Raw genomic sequence first — 16,759 nt, 5'->3', positions numbered from 1 at the left:
GTGGGGCTTGGTCAGTTCCGGAGATGACCTTGGTACAAGGCTCCACATTTGTGACCTTGGTCAAAGGCTTTATACCAGTGACTTTGGTATAGAGCTCCACATTAACCACTGGACCGCCAGGTAATTCCCTATGTGTGTTAAGTTCTGTAGTGTGCTGATTTTCCCCTGAATGCTTGCTTTTCAGTGATTACAACATTTAAAATACGCTATTTGACTGAGTTAGAATGATTATCCATTGGATGAGAGTATACAGTACAAAGGCTGACTTCTGTAAATTCCTATGGTAATCTAAAAGTATTCTGCAGATTATTTGAACATAAGAAGTCAAGGTATGAATCAGTATTTTAACATGATGTGTATTTCTAAGCATATTAAAAATTTTAAGATTTGTGTTAGGTATTTGAAAATGAGTAGTTTCCCAGCTTTTTACTTCATCTGCTTTTTCTCCTATATATTTAAAATTTTGTGCTTATAATTCATTTGGAGGTGTATTCATTTAGCCTATTTTATTAAAATTTATATTTTTGTAGAAACTAACAACGTGGTTGAGCAACTACACTCCAATACAATTAATTAAAAAAGAAAACATTCGGTAAAATCTACTGTGCTTTATCTCTTAAAATGAAATAAAACTTACTCTCTCTGTCCTGTTCATTTATTCATTTAAATTTTAATCGAGAATTTGCTAGATTCCAGGCACTTGTAACATTATAAAAAATCCCTGTTTTTATGGAGGTATGTTTAATTGTGCATGTGTGTGTGCCTGTCAGTCGCTTAGTTGTGTCCAACTCTTGTGACCCCTCGGGCTGTAGCCCGCCAGGCTTCTCTGTCCATGGGATTTTCCCAGCAAGAATGCTGGAGCAGGTTGCCATTTTCTCCTCCTTGGAATCTTTTGAACCCAGGGACTGAACCCACATCTCCTGCATTGGCAGGAGGATTCTTTACAACTGAGCCACCCAGGAATCTCACTTAAGCCTATTTAATTAAAAAGAGATTGCTTAATTTATTAATTTATTTGCTCACTCATTAATTGAGAAATTGTTAGATACCAGGCACCTGTGAACAAAAGCCACAGTCACTGTTCAGGTGATATTTATGTTCTAGGTAGGAAATTAGACCCAAAAAATACGTTAGTAGGAAACTTCAGGTATTTGTAAGTTCTAAAAGAAAATAGATGACGAGATAGAAGGGGAGTCCCTTACTAGCTAGGATGAGCAGGGATATCTCTGAGAAGATGACATTTGAGCTGAGATCTGAGTGATGATAAAGAGCTACCACATGACTCTCTGGGGAGAAGAGTATGGTAAGCTGAGGGACCAATAAATGGAATTAGTGTGGCATGTTTGAAGGGAAGAAAGTCTAGTATGATTAAGAGTTTAGTGAATGAAGAAAAGAATTGTAGATGAGGTTCTTGGAAAGGAATTTTGATTTTCATTCTAAATGCAGTGGTAAGCCATTGGAGGATTTTAATTAGAGATATTATGTGATTAGTGCTCTAAAATGTTTTCTCTGGTGGTTCTATAGGAAGGCAAGAGTAGGATCTGGGGTTCCCATTTAAAAGTTAGAGTAATAGAAGTTGATGGTGCCTTGAATTAGAGTGGTGGATGTAAAGAGAGAGAAGTGGATGGTATAAGATGGGAATAGAGTAGATAGGATTTGTTGATGGGAAATTAAAGGTCTGAGGGAAAAAAACTCACCAAGAGTGATTCCTGAAATTTTAGTCTGAAAAATTGGATAGTTGATGGTGTAAGTAACTGAGATGAGTTAGACTGGAGAGGATCATGACTTTGGGGCAGATCTTATCTTGGGTGTCTTAAACTTGTCATAAGAAAGTTCTGAACTAAAGACTTGTGTGTGTGTATGTGTGTGTATAGTTAGGCAGATATAAAGAAAATATAGATACAGGTGCATATGTGTATATCTCAAATCAGTATTTTATTGAATAGATCGAGATTTCATTCAGACCCCATGTTTTAAATACTAAGAGAGACTCTGGATGGAGAGGTGAAGATAACTGAGGATCATCTCTGGGAGTACTCCAGCATGTAGAGATCTAATGGAGAAGGAGTAGGAGCAACTACTGTGATCGGAAGGAACCCAGGGGGTGTAATGATTTGGAAGGCTAGAGTAAAACATGTTTTAGGAAGGGAGTGGTTCAACGTGAAGTGAATTTTTGAGAGTTTGAACAGGATCAAGACAGAACTGATAATAGAAATTGGCACCTTGGAGATTTCTGGTGACCTTGACAAGGTCTGTTTTAGTGGAATATGTGTGAAAGCTCTCATGAGTGGGTTGTGGAGAGAAAAACATGTAAGGAAGTGATGATAACAAGGAAGACCAGTGCATTCTTGGAGATTTCAGGTCAGTGAACCATAAAGCCAGCAGAAAAGCATAATCTCTGGGTCCAGAAAGGATTCTATTGAACTGAGCCAAATTAAAACATATTTGTGGCAGGCTTTAGTCCATGGGGTCGCTGAGTCGGACACGACTGAGCGACTTCACTTTCACTTTGCACTTTTGTGCATTGGAGAAGGAAATGGCAACCCACTCCGGTGTTCTTGCCTGGAGAATCCCGGGGATGGGGGAGCCTGGTGGGCTGCCGTCTATGGGGTCGCACAGAATCGGACACGACTGAAGCAACTTAGCAGCAGCAGCAGGAATGTTAATTAACCTTAAAATTACCTCATCTAATATGTGACAACATTCTATACTTGAATTTATTTATAGAATGCTGTGTTTTAAAACTACAGTGATGTCAGTTGACTATAGAAACTGAGTTTTAAAGAATGGAGTTCAAAATAATTAGATCTGTAATACTAGAAAACCCATTTTTAGGCATATAGTCAAATTTAAGATCTGTCTTCCTGAAAATAGTTCTACAATTTTATAAATGGTTCTTCATCGTGTTATATAAATAGAGAGTAAAGGCAATAATATACTTGCTCTCTGTATCTATTATTTATCTATCACTGGTGGTTAGAGAGAATATACCAGGAGCGGAGTACGTCACCCAAATTGTTCAGGGCCTTGGAGATCAAGCTGTGGACTTCAGTTTTAACCTAGGAATGAAAGGGAGACTGTGGATAGATTTTAGCAAATACGTGTTAAATATAATTTATACTTCTAAAGATCATGCAGGCTTTTGTGTGTGTGTGTGATTATAGTACAATGCGTATTAATAACGGGTTTCCCTGGTAGCTCAGCTTGTAAAGAATCTGCCTGCAATGCAGGAGACCACCATTCAATTCCTAGGTCAGGAAGAGCTCCTGGAGAAGGGATAGGCTACCCAATCCAGTATTCTTGGGCTTCCCTGGTGGCTCAGCTGGTAAAGAATTGCCTGAAATGCGGAAGACCTGGCTTTGATCCCTGGGTTGGGAAGATCCACTGGTCAGAAGGAAACGGATATCTACTCCAGTATTCTTGCCTGGAGGATCCCCACAAACAGAGGAGCCTGGCAGGCTACAGTCCATTGGGTCACAAAGAGTTTGATGTGACTGAGCGACTTTCATTTTCACTTTTCACACATTAACATGGAATTTACCCCTTTAATCATATTAATGCTAATTCAGTGCCATTAATAAGCATCACTATCCAGTTCCAGATTTTTTTCATCACTCCAAATGGAAACCTTGTAACCATTAAGCAGTCACTCCCCCTTCCTTGTGGTGGCTAGTGGGAAGGAACCTGTCTGCCAATGCAGGAGACACAGAGACTTGGGTTCCATCACTGGGTTGGGAAAATCCCTTGGAGGAGGGCATGGCAACCCACTCCAGTATTCTTGCCTGGAGAAATCCCATGTTCAGAAGAGCCCTGTGGGCTACAGTCCATAGGATTGTAAAGAGCTGGACACGACTGAAGTGACTTAGCACGTGTACACCCTATTCCTTGTAAGACTTCGTTGGTGAAGTAAGATTTGGAGTAGAGGAAAACTAGTTAGAGGTTTTTGAATAGTCTAGGTAAAAGATACAGTTTGATTATGATCATAGCAGAAAAAAATGGAAACATTTTTCAGTTTTTTCCTTTTAACTTTTTACCCAACTTGAAACCCATGTAAATTTCTAAAGTAATGTAAGCTGTTATGTTTTCCTAGGTGTCCTTCAGATGATGCAGACAAGAATTGGGGCTTTACAGGGAGCCGTTGATAGGTACTGTTGTTCATTTTGTAAATAAGTGAAATGGAAAGATTTTTATCCATTGATATTTTGAAGATGATTTTATCTCTCCTCTTTTTGTTTTTCCTTTAGGATGAAAGCAAAAATTATTGAGCCGTACAATAAAATAGTAGCCCGTACTGCTCAACTAGCAAGACTTCAGGTAGGTCCTCATTTGTCATTTCTTTGTAATTTTAGTTCATTTTGTCTTTATAAGGGTATAGATTTCAAGAGAATGAATTCTGAGGAAGTAAGAGAATATGAGAGAAAAAGAAAATATTCAAGTGCTTTAAAAGAAGATGTTCAGTTTAAAAAGTAAAAATCAAAACTACTATTCAAGTGAATTATTTTCACTCTTATTACTATCAGTTCAGTTCAGTCACTCAGTCGTGTCTGACTCTTTGCGACCCCATGAATCGCAGCACGCCAGGCCTCCCTGTCCATCACCAACTCCCGGAGTTCACTCAGACTAACGTCCATTGAGTCGGTGATGCCATCCAGCCATCTCATCCTCTGTCATCCCCTTCTCCTCCTGCCCCCAATCCCTCCCAGCATCAGAGTCTTTTCCAATGAGTTAACTCTTCCCATGAGGTGGCCAAAGTACTGGAGTTTCAGCTTTAGCATCATTCCTTCCAAAGAAATCCCAGGGCTGATCTCCTTCAGAATGGACTTGTTGGATCTCCTTGCAGTCCAAGGGACTCTCAAGAGTCTTCTCCAACTCCACAGTTCAAAAGCATCAATTCTTCGGCGCTCAGCCTTCTTCACAATCCAACTCTCACATCCGTTCATGACCACAGGAAAAACCATAGCCTTGACTAGATGGACCTTTGTTGGCAAAGTAATGTCTCTGCTTTTGAATATGCTATCTAGGTTGGTCCTAACTTTCCTTCCAAGGAGTAAGCGTCTTTTAATTTCATGGCTGCAGTCACCATCTGCAGTGATTTTGGAGCCCCAATAAATAAAGTCTGACACTGTTTCCCCATCTATTTCCCATGAAGTGATGGGACCAGATGCCATGATCTTCGTTTTCTGAATGTTGAGCTTTAAGCCAACTTTTTCACTCTCCTCTTTCACTTTCATCAAGAGGCTTTTTAGTTCCTCTTCACTTTCTGCCATAAGGGTGGTGTCATCTTGCATATCTGAGGTTATTGATATTTCTCCCGGCAATCTTGATTCCAGCTTGTGTTTCTTCCAGTCCAGCGTTTCTCATGATATACTCTGCATAGAAGTTAAATAAACAGGGTGACAATATTACAGCCTTGATGTACTCCTTTTCCTATTTGGAACCAGTCTGTTGTTCCATGTCCAGTTCTAACTGTTGCTTCCTGACCTGCATACAGATTTCTCAAGAGGCAGGTGGTCTGGTATTCCCATCTCTTTCAGAATTGTCCACCGTTTATTGTGGTCCACACAGTCAAAGGCTTTGGCATAGTCAATAAAGCAGAAATAGATGTTTTTCTGGAACTCTCTTGCTTTTTCCATGATCCAATAGATATTGGCAATTTGATCTCTGGTTCTTCTGCCTTTTCTAAAACCAGCTTGAACATCAGGAAGTTCATGGTTCATGTATTGCTGAAGCCTGGCTTGGAGAATTTTGAGCATTACTTTACTAGCATGTGAGATGAGTGCAGTTGTGCGGTCGTTTGAGCATTCTTTGGCATTGCCTTTCTTTGGGATTGGAATGAAAACTGATCTTTTCCAGTCCTGTGGCCACTGCTGAGTTTTCCAAATTTGCTAGCATATTGAGTGCAGCACTTTCACAGCATCATCTTTCAGGATTTGAAAGAGCTCAACTGGAATTCCATCACCTCCACTAGCTTTGTTCGTAGTGATGCTTTCTAAGGCCCACTTGACTTCACATTCCAGGATGTCTGGCTCTAGGTCAGTGATCACACCATCGTGATTATCTGAGTCGTGAAGATCTTTTTTGTACAGTTCTTATTACTATAGTGTATAATAATTTTACTAACTTTTTATAATTCAAAATTATTTCTCTTGATAGAGAACAAAAAGAAACCTAACTTTTATCCTTACAGTTTTCTGTGGTCAAATGTAAATAACCTAGTCATATAATTCCTATAATAGATGTTGCTGTTCAGTCACTAAGTCCTGTTGATTCTTTTAAATCCATGGACTGCAGCACGCCAGGCTTCCCTGTTCTTCACTATCTCCTGGAGTTTGCTCAAAAACTCACATCCATCAAATCAGTGATGCCACCCAACCATCTCATCCTCAGTCGTCCCCTTCTTCTCTTGCCCTCAGTTTTTCCCAGCATCCAGGTCTTTTCCAATGAGTTGGCTCTTTGCATCATGTGGCCAAAGTCTTGGAGCTTCAGCTTCAGCATCAGTCCTTCCAATGAAAATTCAGGGTAGATTTTCTTTAGGATTGACTGGTGTGATCTCCTTGGAGTCCAAGGGACTCTCAGGTCTTCTTCAGTACCACAATTTGAAAGCATCAATTCTTCAGCACCCAGCCTTCTTTATGGTCCAACTTTCACATCCATACGACTATTGGGAAAACCATAGCTTTGGCTATACAGATCTTTGTTGGCAAAGTGACGTCTCTGCTTTCTAAAACACTGTATAGGTTTGTCATGCTTCTCTTTCAAGGGGAGCAATAGTCGTATGGATGTGAAAGTTGGACCATAAAGAAGGCTGAGTGCTGAAGAATTGATGTGTCAGTACTTTCCTTTTTGTGACCAAATAATAATCCATTGTAAGGGTATGGCACATTTTTGTTTATCCATTTATTTTACTTACCTATCAGTTGATATTTCAGAGAAGGCGATGGCACTCCAGTACTCTTGCCTGGAAAATCCCATGGACGGGGGAGCCTGGTAGGCTGCAGTCCACGGGGTCGAGAAGAGTCGGACACGACTGAAGTGACTTAGCAGCAGCAGCAGCAGCAGTTGATATTTGGGTTGTTTCCTCTTATTGACTATTATGAGTAAGAATTCTTAGGAACATTTGTGTATAAATTTTTGTATGTACAGTTTTTTTAATTGGATGTGTATTTGAGATATGCTAGGTCATATGCTAACTCTATGTTTAATATTTTGATGTATCAAATCATATACATATACCTAAACAGCATTATGTGTGCTCAGTTGCTCAGTTATGTCTGACTGTTTGCAGCCCTATGGTCTGTAGCCTGCTAGGCTTGTCTGTCCATGGAATTTTCCAGGCAAGAGTACTAGTGCAGGTTGCCATTTCCTTCTCCAAGGGATCCTCCCAACCCAGGGATTGAACCTGTGTCTCTTGCATCTCCTGCACTGGCGGGTGGATTCTCTACCACTGGGCCTTATATGTCAATTAGAACATTTTGGGAGCGCCAAAGTGTTTTCCAAGGAAGCCGTACCATTTTGCATTCCTATCAGCTATGTATGAGGGTTTCAATTTTTTCCTTTCCTGCCAATACTTCTTTTCTTTTTAATATAGCCATCCTACCACTTATGAAGTAGTATATTGTTGTTTTGATACAAATTTTCCAAGTGACTAGTGATACTGAGCATTTTTTATTGTGCCTGTTGGTCACTGTGTATCTTCTCTGGAGAAATGTCTTTTCAAATCTTTTGGTCCCTTTTAAGTTATTTTTCTGTTTCCTTCCTTCCTCCCTCCCTTCCTTGTTAACTTTTTATATGTGTCATACATAATTCAATTCTGTTCTGGCTTCCAGTTTAGTTGTTGAGAAACTGTCATTCTGACCTGGTCTTTTGAAGGTAATCTGTAGATTTCCTCTGGTTTGTTTTAGGAATTTTTCGCTTTAGCATAGTGTTCTATGCGTGTGTGCGCTAAGTTGCTTCCATCGTGTCTTACCCTTTGCGACCCAGTGCACTGTAGTCTGCCAGGCTCCTCTGTCCAGGGGATTCTCCAGGCAAGAATACTGGTGTTGGTTGCCATTTCTTCCTCCAGGGGATCTTCCTGATGCAGGGATCAAACCTGCGTCTCTTATGTCTCCTACAGTGGCAGACGGATTCTTTACCACTGATGCCACTTGGGAAGCTGTAGAATAGTGTTATGTACCATATTAAATGGTTACGAAATGCAGCATCATGCACTTCATTTCCCCTCTTTGTTTAGTACAGTCTTTTGACAGTAAGTTTTAAGAATCTCATTTTTGCTACCTCACTTGGAATTCATGATAAAAATTTTTTTTTTCAAATTTATGTGGGACTTTATGAAAAATTTCAAGTATTCTAAGTCAATAATTGTGTTTAGAAGTTACATAGCTCATCACTTTATGAGTGAATAAAAACTTAGCTTCTGAAAGTTACTTGCTGAAGTTCATATAGCCAATATGCAGCAATGTTCAGACTGAAACAGAATTTCTCTCGCTAAATTTAGTATTCTGTGATTTTGATTCTATGGAATATGTAAAAAAGTAGAAAGTATGACTCCTGGTTTTTAGAAACTTGCTTGTAGTAGAAAAATTAAAATCAAATCTAGATTCATAAAGCATGGATGAAGAGCACTGGACTAGGTGTTATGAGACCCGACTACATTCTTCATCCTTCTAGCTTCATGGTCACGAACAAACTATTATTTTTTTGTTTGCAGCTTTGAGATATAATTGACATAACGTGTACATTTAAGATGCACAGTGTGATTATTTGGTAGATGTATATATTGTAAAATGATTACCACAGTAAGGTTAGTAATACACATTTCACTTTACATAATTACTATATTTGTTGTGGTGTTCTTGGTGGTTTAGTATCTTTATACAGTGAAAGTTTGGACTGGATCTGTGAATTCTCTTCCAGCTGTAAAATGCTGTGATTCCGTGACACTGTGATAGTTTCTTTTATGAGTGCTTTTATTCTTACGGTTATGATAGTGTGAGGTCAGGATTATTTGTGTTTAAAATAAACACTTTTTATATGTATTAGTGTTATTTTCTATAGTCTTATTGTAAAAAATATTATACTACTGCATAGCAGCAACTGAGTTGAGTATCTGGTAAATTTATCATAAAGGAAGAAAGAGGAGAAGGGAGAGAAAGAAAAGAAAAATGTGCCAGGTACATTTTGATATCTTTATTTCTAGTATTTAATTTTTCCTAAATTGACTCCTACCTTAGGATGAGTCTTACCTATAAGAGGGATGTTCATCATGGAAATTGAAACTTCTTTGATGTCCAAGGGCTCTTTGGAATTTTATGTTTTAACCATTTTTATTCTGTTTACTTTGTCTAGACATTTCCATTTTAAATTTTGGAGAAACTTTAATGTTCCTGTTTAATCTTTTTATTCTTTGAGCTTTAAATTCATTTAAGTGCATGTGATATAAGAAGAAGAAAGAAATGGCTCTGAACTTGTTTTTGCCTTGAACATAAAATCACTATGCTGTACCCTCAATTAGAAGAAAGTACTTTTACCTTTAATTTTTTTTTTTTTGCTTTTTATCCCCACTTTACTCTTTCCAGAAGGCTTTTTCTTTCTCTGAGCAGAAGCTTCTGACTTCATCTATATACATGAAAACATGAGTTGAATTTAATTATCACCCCAAGAATCATCTCCATCTTAGCTCTTTTTAGTAACGTTTGCTTATGAACTGCCTCAGAGTTTTTCAGAAAGAAAAATTTAAGAGCTTATTATCCTTTACATAGAATATATAAACTTTTTTAACTTTAACGTTATATAAGAAAATGAGTTTTTAAACTTTCAAATCTTATTTTTTTTTTTAACACTTTTAATCATATGTTTTGAAAAATACAACAGCTTTATTGAGGTATAATTCACATACGTGCATATAAATTTTTTATCTTTTGATTTTTTTCACTTTTTATCATTTTACTTTTTAAGTCACATATATTAGCTTTCCAATTTAAGGTTTTTAATTTAGTTTTTTAACTTCAAAATTATATAAGTAAGAAAGTTTGAGAAAATGTTGATATGAAGGAGGAGGAAAGGATTCATAAAGCCTTTTCTCTTTTTATGTTCATGTTTTTTACATGTATGTGTTTTTCACCATATACATTTATAGGATTCTTTTTAGTTTTCAGTTGATAACGAAGTCAAATAATTTTATCTGCATTGTTCTGTGTGATGATGATTTAGTTAACTGGCTTTATAAATAATTATCCACCAAACAAGTAATATACCAGGAAGGAAGGAAGAGGGAAGATAGCAGCAGCAGCATAAGACGCCAGTGTCCCTAAACACTTTGAAAACACTGAGAGTAGGCAGGATAGCAAAACGGGAGAACCGCTGCTGGTGGGAGTCATGCTGGGCTAGTTTGGGAGCTAGCATTCAAGGGGCGCAGCAGCTTTTGTTTGTGCTCTGGGAAAGCCACTCTCCGTTGAGAGTACAGTCATTGTGAGACCATCAAGGTGTGAGAAAGCATGTGCTGGTGGTGGGGAGATGAAGGTAGAGAAGCGCTGAGGCACGGGACAGGGGAGTGAAGCCTTGTGGTTAGCAGGAGGTAGCAGAATGAGTAACCTGGGGATACCACATGAAGCACATGAACCCTGCCTAAACTCCTGACTCACAGAGTTTTGAGGAAGAACAAATCGTTTAAAACCACTGTGTTTTGGGCTGGTTTCTTATGCAGCAAAAGATAATGGATTTAACAGCTGAACTGATTTTGATGTATAGAGATTGCTGTCCTCATAGAATCCAGGGACTTTTGCTCCTATAACCTTTTATTAGGACTCTGATAGATGATATACTTGAGACAATCAAATGACTAGAGAAACTTCAAAGTAAAAACTAGCAATGACAGTAAGAACGAGGCTTAAATGAGGGATATAAAGTAGTATGTAATGGCTGTATGTTACTTTTAAAAAATATTTATTTATTTTTGGCTGCATTGGGTCTTGTGGCACGTGAGATGTCTCCTTGGGGTGCACAGGCTTCTTTCTAGTTGAGGTGAGCAGGCTCAGGAGTTGTGGTGCCTAGTTGCCCCACAGCATGTGGGATCTTAGTTCTCCTAACAGGGATCAAACAGCTGTCCCCACGCTGGAAGGCAGACTCCAAACCACTAGACCTCCAAGGAAGTCCCTGGCTGTATGTTTTGACAAAGAAATAAAATTCAACTCTAAGACATCGTGGGGAGAGTATGTGGGGAACCGTTTTTTTAAATTGTCATCAATCATATTTTTATTTGTAGTTTCGGTTTTGAGTTCAGGTAATGTTTGTATCATGCAGCAAAGCAAATGAATAATTATACATATTCTAATTCTGTTATCTCTGATGTCTCTGGAGCCAGGAGTCTCTGTGGAAGAAATAATTTACATATGTAATTTAGAAGATTAAGTATAAATACTCTGTGTTCCTATTTAAGTGGAAGTATCAGTGAACTTATGAGATGTTCTAATTTTATCTTAAAATAGTGTACACATCATATGTATATATTTTTGTATATATGTATAATGTTAATCTGAGACTGTTTTATGTGTATTGTGGAATCAAGCAAATGAATATTTATGTGGTATTTTAATTTCAACATTTCCTAACTGTGTGTACTCCGAAGTCTCAGAAATGAGCAGACCTGGTTTCCCCAACATGGTCTTCAAATGCTGCTGACTTCTAAAGGAAATCAGGGCTTCTTTGATAAATCTTTGATTCCAGATCTGGGACATGAAATATACATTATAATATTTTTATACCTGTATATCCCAAGGAAACTATCAATAACCACTAAGTAGAGTCATGACAAAAGGATTCAGGAGCCAACTTGAAGAGGCTCTAGGGTGACCAGCTGTGTCAGTTTTAACACTGCAACACCTATATCCCAGAAAACCTGTCAGTCTCCGGCAAATCAGTAGATGTGATCAGGCTCAGAGGCTCCCATGGCCAAAAATGGGACATGGTGAGCACCTGTAAGGATAAGAGCTACAGTGGCTTCACATCTTTTTATTATCTTTAAATCTATGAGTTCATAATGATACCCAAAACAGTGAACTTAATTGTTCATCTTTTGTGGCTCTTAGGAAAATAAACCATTGATAAACCAACGGAAGGAACCCAGTGATAATTCTTACTTTTCTATATGAACAGTACCACTGGATAAACTAACATAGATGAGGTAAAGCTTCTTCTAATAGAGACATTTTATATGCTAGCAGATAAAGACAAAATGATAAAACTGGAGTAACACCATTTTGCAGTTATAATAATAATAATTATTTTTTATAAATTGGAGTATAGTTGCTTTATACTGCTGTCAGTTTCTGCTGTACAGCAAAATGACAGCCATACATATACTTGATGGTGGGGGTTTGCTTGCTAAATTGTGTCTGACTCTTCGTGGCCCCCTGGACTGTACCTCTGTCCATGGGATTTTCCAGGCAAGAAAACTGGAATGGGTTGCCATTTCCTTCTTCAGAGGATTTTTCTGACCCAGGGATTGAACCCAAATCTCCTGTGTTTCCTACTGTATCCCTTCTTTTTTGGATTACCTTCTCATTTAGGTCACCACAGAGCTCTGAGTAGAGTTCCCTGTGCTATACAGCAGGTTCTCAATAGTGATCTGTTGGTAGTGTATGTATGTGTCACTCCTAATTTCCCAACTCATCCTATCCCCTCTTTTACCCTTTGGTATCAATATGTTTGTTCTCTACATCTGTTGTCTGTTGCAAATTATGTGTTAATGGATTTTGATGTTGAGTATCAGTGTTGCTAACAACAGTAATGAATAAATTTGCCCAGAATATTAACCTGAATCTGATGAAGCTGCTTATATCCAACTACTAATGTTTAGGGAATATAGAAGATACAGGGGCTTGTTAAACTAGAAGACAGTAATCAACTAAACCCAGTCCGTGGGAAACTGTATAGATCAGATGATCCAACATATTTAACAGATTGCAAAGGAAAAAAGATGCTAAGGGAACCTATATAGATTTAAAAAGAACAAAATTAAACTATAGCATTTAGGTATATACACTTCAGTGATGAAGCTATAAATGAAAAAAATAAGGATATGATTATGACAAAAGCCAGAATGATGTCTCTCAAAAGCCAGTAGGGAGGTTGGGTGGAGGACGTTATGACTGGAATGCAAAAGTAGGAAGTCAAGAGATACCTGGAGTAACAGGCAAGTTGGGCCTTGGAGTACCAAATGAAGCAGGGCAAAGGCTAACAGTTTTGAAAGAGAAAGCACTGATCATAGCAAACACCCTCTTCCAACAACACAGGAGATGATTCTATATAGGGACATCACCAGAATGGTCAATACTGAAATCAGATTGATTATGTTCTTTGCAGCAGAGATGAAGAAACTCTATATAGTCAGCAAAAACAAAACTGGGAGCTGATGGCTCAGATTATGAACTCCTTATTGGAAAATTCATATTTAAATTGAAGAAAGTAGGGAAAACCACTAGGCCATTCAGATATGACCTAAATCAAAGCCCTTACAATTATACAGTGGAAGTGACAAATAGATTCAATGGATTAGATCTGATAGAGTGTCTGAAAAACTATGGTTGGAGGTTCATAACATTGTACAGGAGGTGGTGATCAAAACCATTCCCAAGAAAAAGAAATACAAAAAGGCAAAATGGTTGTCTGAGGAGGCCTTACAAATAGCTGAGAAAAGAGAAGTGAAAGGCAAAGGAGGAAAGGAAAGATATACCCATCTGAGTGCACAGTTACAAAGAATAGCAAGGAAAGATAAGGAAGCCTTCCTCAGTGATCAATGCAAAGGAATAGAGGAAAACAATAGAATGGGAAAGACTAAGAAATCTTTTCGAGAAAATTAGAGATATCAAGGCAACATTTCATGAAAGATGGGCACAATAAAGGACAGAAACAGTATGGACCTAACAGAAGCAGAAGATATTTAAGAGAGGTGGCAAGAATATGCAGAAGAACTATACAAAAAAGATCTTAATGATCCAGATAACCACGATGGTGTGATCACTCACCTAGAGCAAGACATCTTTTAGTCAAGTGAGTCTTAGGAAGCATCACTATGAACAAAGCTAGTGGAGGTGATGGAATTCCAGCTGAGCTATTTGAAATCCTAAAAGATGATGCTGTGAAAGTGCTGCACTCAATATGTCAGCAAGTTTGGAAAACTCAGCAGTGGCCACAGGACTGGAAAAGATCAGTTTCATTCCAGTCCCAGAGAAGAGCAGTGCCAAAGAATGTTCAGACTACAGCACAGTTGCACTCATTTCACATGCTAGCAAAGTAATACTCAAAGTTCTCCAAGCTAGGCTTCAGCAGTATGTGAACTGAGAACTCCTAGATATTCAGGCTAGATTTAGAAAAGGCAGAGGAACCAGAGATTAAATTGCCAACATCCATTGGATCATAGAAAAAGCCACAGAGTTCCAGAAAAACATCTGCTTCATTGAGTACTCCACAGCCTTTGACTGTGTAGATCACAACAAACTGTGGAAAATTCTTCAAGAGATGGAACTACCAGACCACCTGACCTGCCTCCTGTGAAACCTGTATGCAAGTCAAGAAGCAACAATTAGAACCAGACATGAAACAATAGACTGGTTCCAAATTGGGAAAGGCATACATAAAGGCTGTGTATTATCACCCTGCTTCTTTAACTTATATGCAGAGTACATCATGTGAAATGCTGGGCTGGATGAAGCTCAAGTTGGAATTAAGAATGCTGAGACAAATATCAATAATGCAGATGATACCATCCTTATGGCAGAAAGCTAAGAGGAGCTAAAGAGCCTCCTGGTGAAAGTGAAAGAGGAGAGTGAAAAAGCTGGTGTAAAACTCAACACTGAAAAAACTAAGAAAATGGCATCTGGTCCCATCACTTCATGGTGAATAGATGGGGAAACAAAGGAAACAGACTTTATTTTCTTGGGCACCAAAATCATTGCAGAATGTGACTGTATTCATGAAATTAAAAGGCGCTTGCTCCTTGGAAGAAAAGGTATGAGAAACTTAGCATATTAAAAAGCAGAGACATTACTTTGCTAACAAAGGTCCATATAATCAAAGCTGTGGTTTTTCTAGTAGTCACGTATGGATGTGGAGAAGGCAATGGCAACCCGCTCCAGTACCCTTGCCTGGAAAATCCCATGGTCGGAGGAGCCTGATAGACTGTAGTCCATGGGGTTGTTAAAAGTCAGACACGATTTCACTCTCACTTTTCACTTTCCTGCATTGGGCAAGGAAATGGCAACCCACTCCAGTGTTCTTTCCTGGAGAATCCCAGGGACAGGGGAGCCTCCTGAGCTGCTGTCTATGGCGTCGCACAGAGTCGGACATGCCTGAAGCGACTTAGCAGCAGCAGCAGCATGTATGGATGTGAGTTTGGACCTTAAAATAAATCTGAGCGCCAAAGAATTGATGCTTTTGAATTTGGTTTTGGAGAAGACTCTTGAGAGTCCCTTGAACTGCAAGGAGATCAAACCAGTCAATCATAAAGGAAATCAACCTTGAATATTCAATGGAAGAACTGATACTGAAGCTGAAGCTCCAATACTTTGGCTACCTGATGCGAGGAACTGACTCATTTGAAAAGACCCTGATGCTGGGAAAGATTGAAGGCAGGAGGAGAAGTGGACGACAGAGGACAAGATGGTGTATGGCATCACCGAGTCAATGGACATGAATTCGAGCAAACTCTGGGAAACAGTGAAGGACAGGGAAGCCTGGCGTGCTGCAGTCCATGGGGTCGCAAAGAGTCGGACACGACTGAGCTACTGAACAGCAGCAACAACAACATGGAGGGCTTATGTAGTGGCAGAGAGAGTTTTGTTTCCTGATCCATGTGGTAGTTCCAAGTTGATTTATTTAATTTCTGTATGTAATTTTCTATATATATAATATCTAAATATATTTTTAAATACTGATTTTTTTAGAGCAGTTTAGATTCATAGCAAAATTGAGAGGAAGATGTAGATTTCCCATGTATCCCTTGTCCCCACACATGCATAGCCTCCCTGTTAGTCAATATCTGTCACCAGAGTGGCATATTTGTTAAAAATGATGAACTTACATTGACACATCATTATGAAAGTCCATAGTTCTCTCTTAGTATATATTCTATGGCTTTTGCAAAATAATAATGACATATATCCATCACTATGGGGGTTCCCTGGTGGCTTAGCGGTTAGGAACCTGCCTGCAGTGCACGAGCTGCTGGAGATGTGAGTTCGATTCCCTGAGTCAGGAAGATCCCCTGGAGGAAGGTGTGGCAACCCATTCCAGTATTCTTGCCTGGAGAATCATGGACAGAGGAGCCTGGTGGGCTACAGTCCATAGGTCTCAAAGAGTCAGACACGACTAAAAGGACATAGCACACATCCATCTTTCTATAGTATTTCCAATGCCCTCCAAATCCTCTTTACTTTGACTCTTTATTCTCCCAACTCCTGGCAATGGCTCATCTTTGTAACCGTCTCCATAGTTGTGTCTTTTCTAGAAAGTCATATAGTTGGAATCATATAATATATAGCCTTTTCAAATTGACTCTTTCCCGTAGTAAAATGCATTCAAGATTCCTCTGTGTCTTTTTCTGTCTTGATAGATCATTTCTTGTCAATGCTGAATAATTGTATTATATTTTCTGATAAAAGTATGAAATAAAAAATAAGAAAAGGAAATTGGAGTGGAAGCAACTATATTAGGAAATGGTGCAAGTTGGTGCCTTATAGATTATCTAAGATGTGTTGACTGAGGA

The 16,759-nt window shown here is 38.7% G+C and overlaps 1 protein-coding gene across 3 annotated transcripts in view; it reads left to right on the top strand.

Annotated features, from left to right (window-relative positions):
* COG5 (component of oligomeric golgi complex 5) overlaps positions 1-16,759 on the top strand; it is a 281,625-nt gene that overhangs the window by 12,835 nt on the left and 252,031 nt on the right. For 2 of the 3 annotated variants that reach the window (XM_070787248.1, XM_019959426.2), the window contains exons 4-5: positions 4,091-4,145; positions 4,245-4,314. The exons of the other annotated variant lie outside the window; for it this stretch is intronic. In XM_070787248.1, the coding sequence (XP_070643349.1) occupies positions 4,091-4,145; positions 4,245-4,314 (125 nt within the window). The remainder of the gene's footprint in view (positions 1-4,090; positions 4,146-4,244; positions 4,315-16,759) is intronic. 3 annotated transcript variants of the gene reach the window in all.

The sequence above is a fragment of the Bos indicus genome, chromosome 4 (genome assembly GCF_029378745.1).
Source record: "Bos indicus isolate NIAB-ARS_2022 breed Sahiwal x Tharparkar chromosome 4, NIAB-ARS_B.indTharparkar_mat_pri_1.0, whole genome shotgun sequence".
Lineage (NCBI taxonomy): Eukaryota > Metazoa > Chordata > Mammalia > Artiodactyla > Bovidae > Bos > Bos indicus.
Note: the sequence above shows the minus strand (reverse complement) of the source record. Positions and strands in the feature narration are given on the sequence as shown.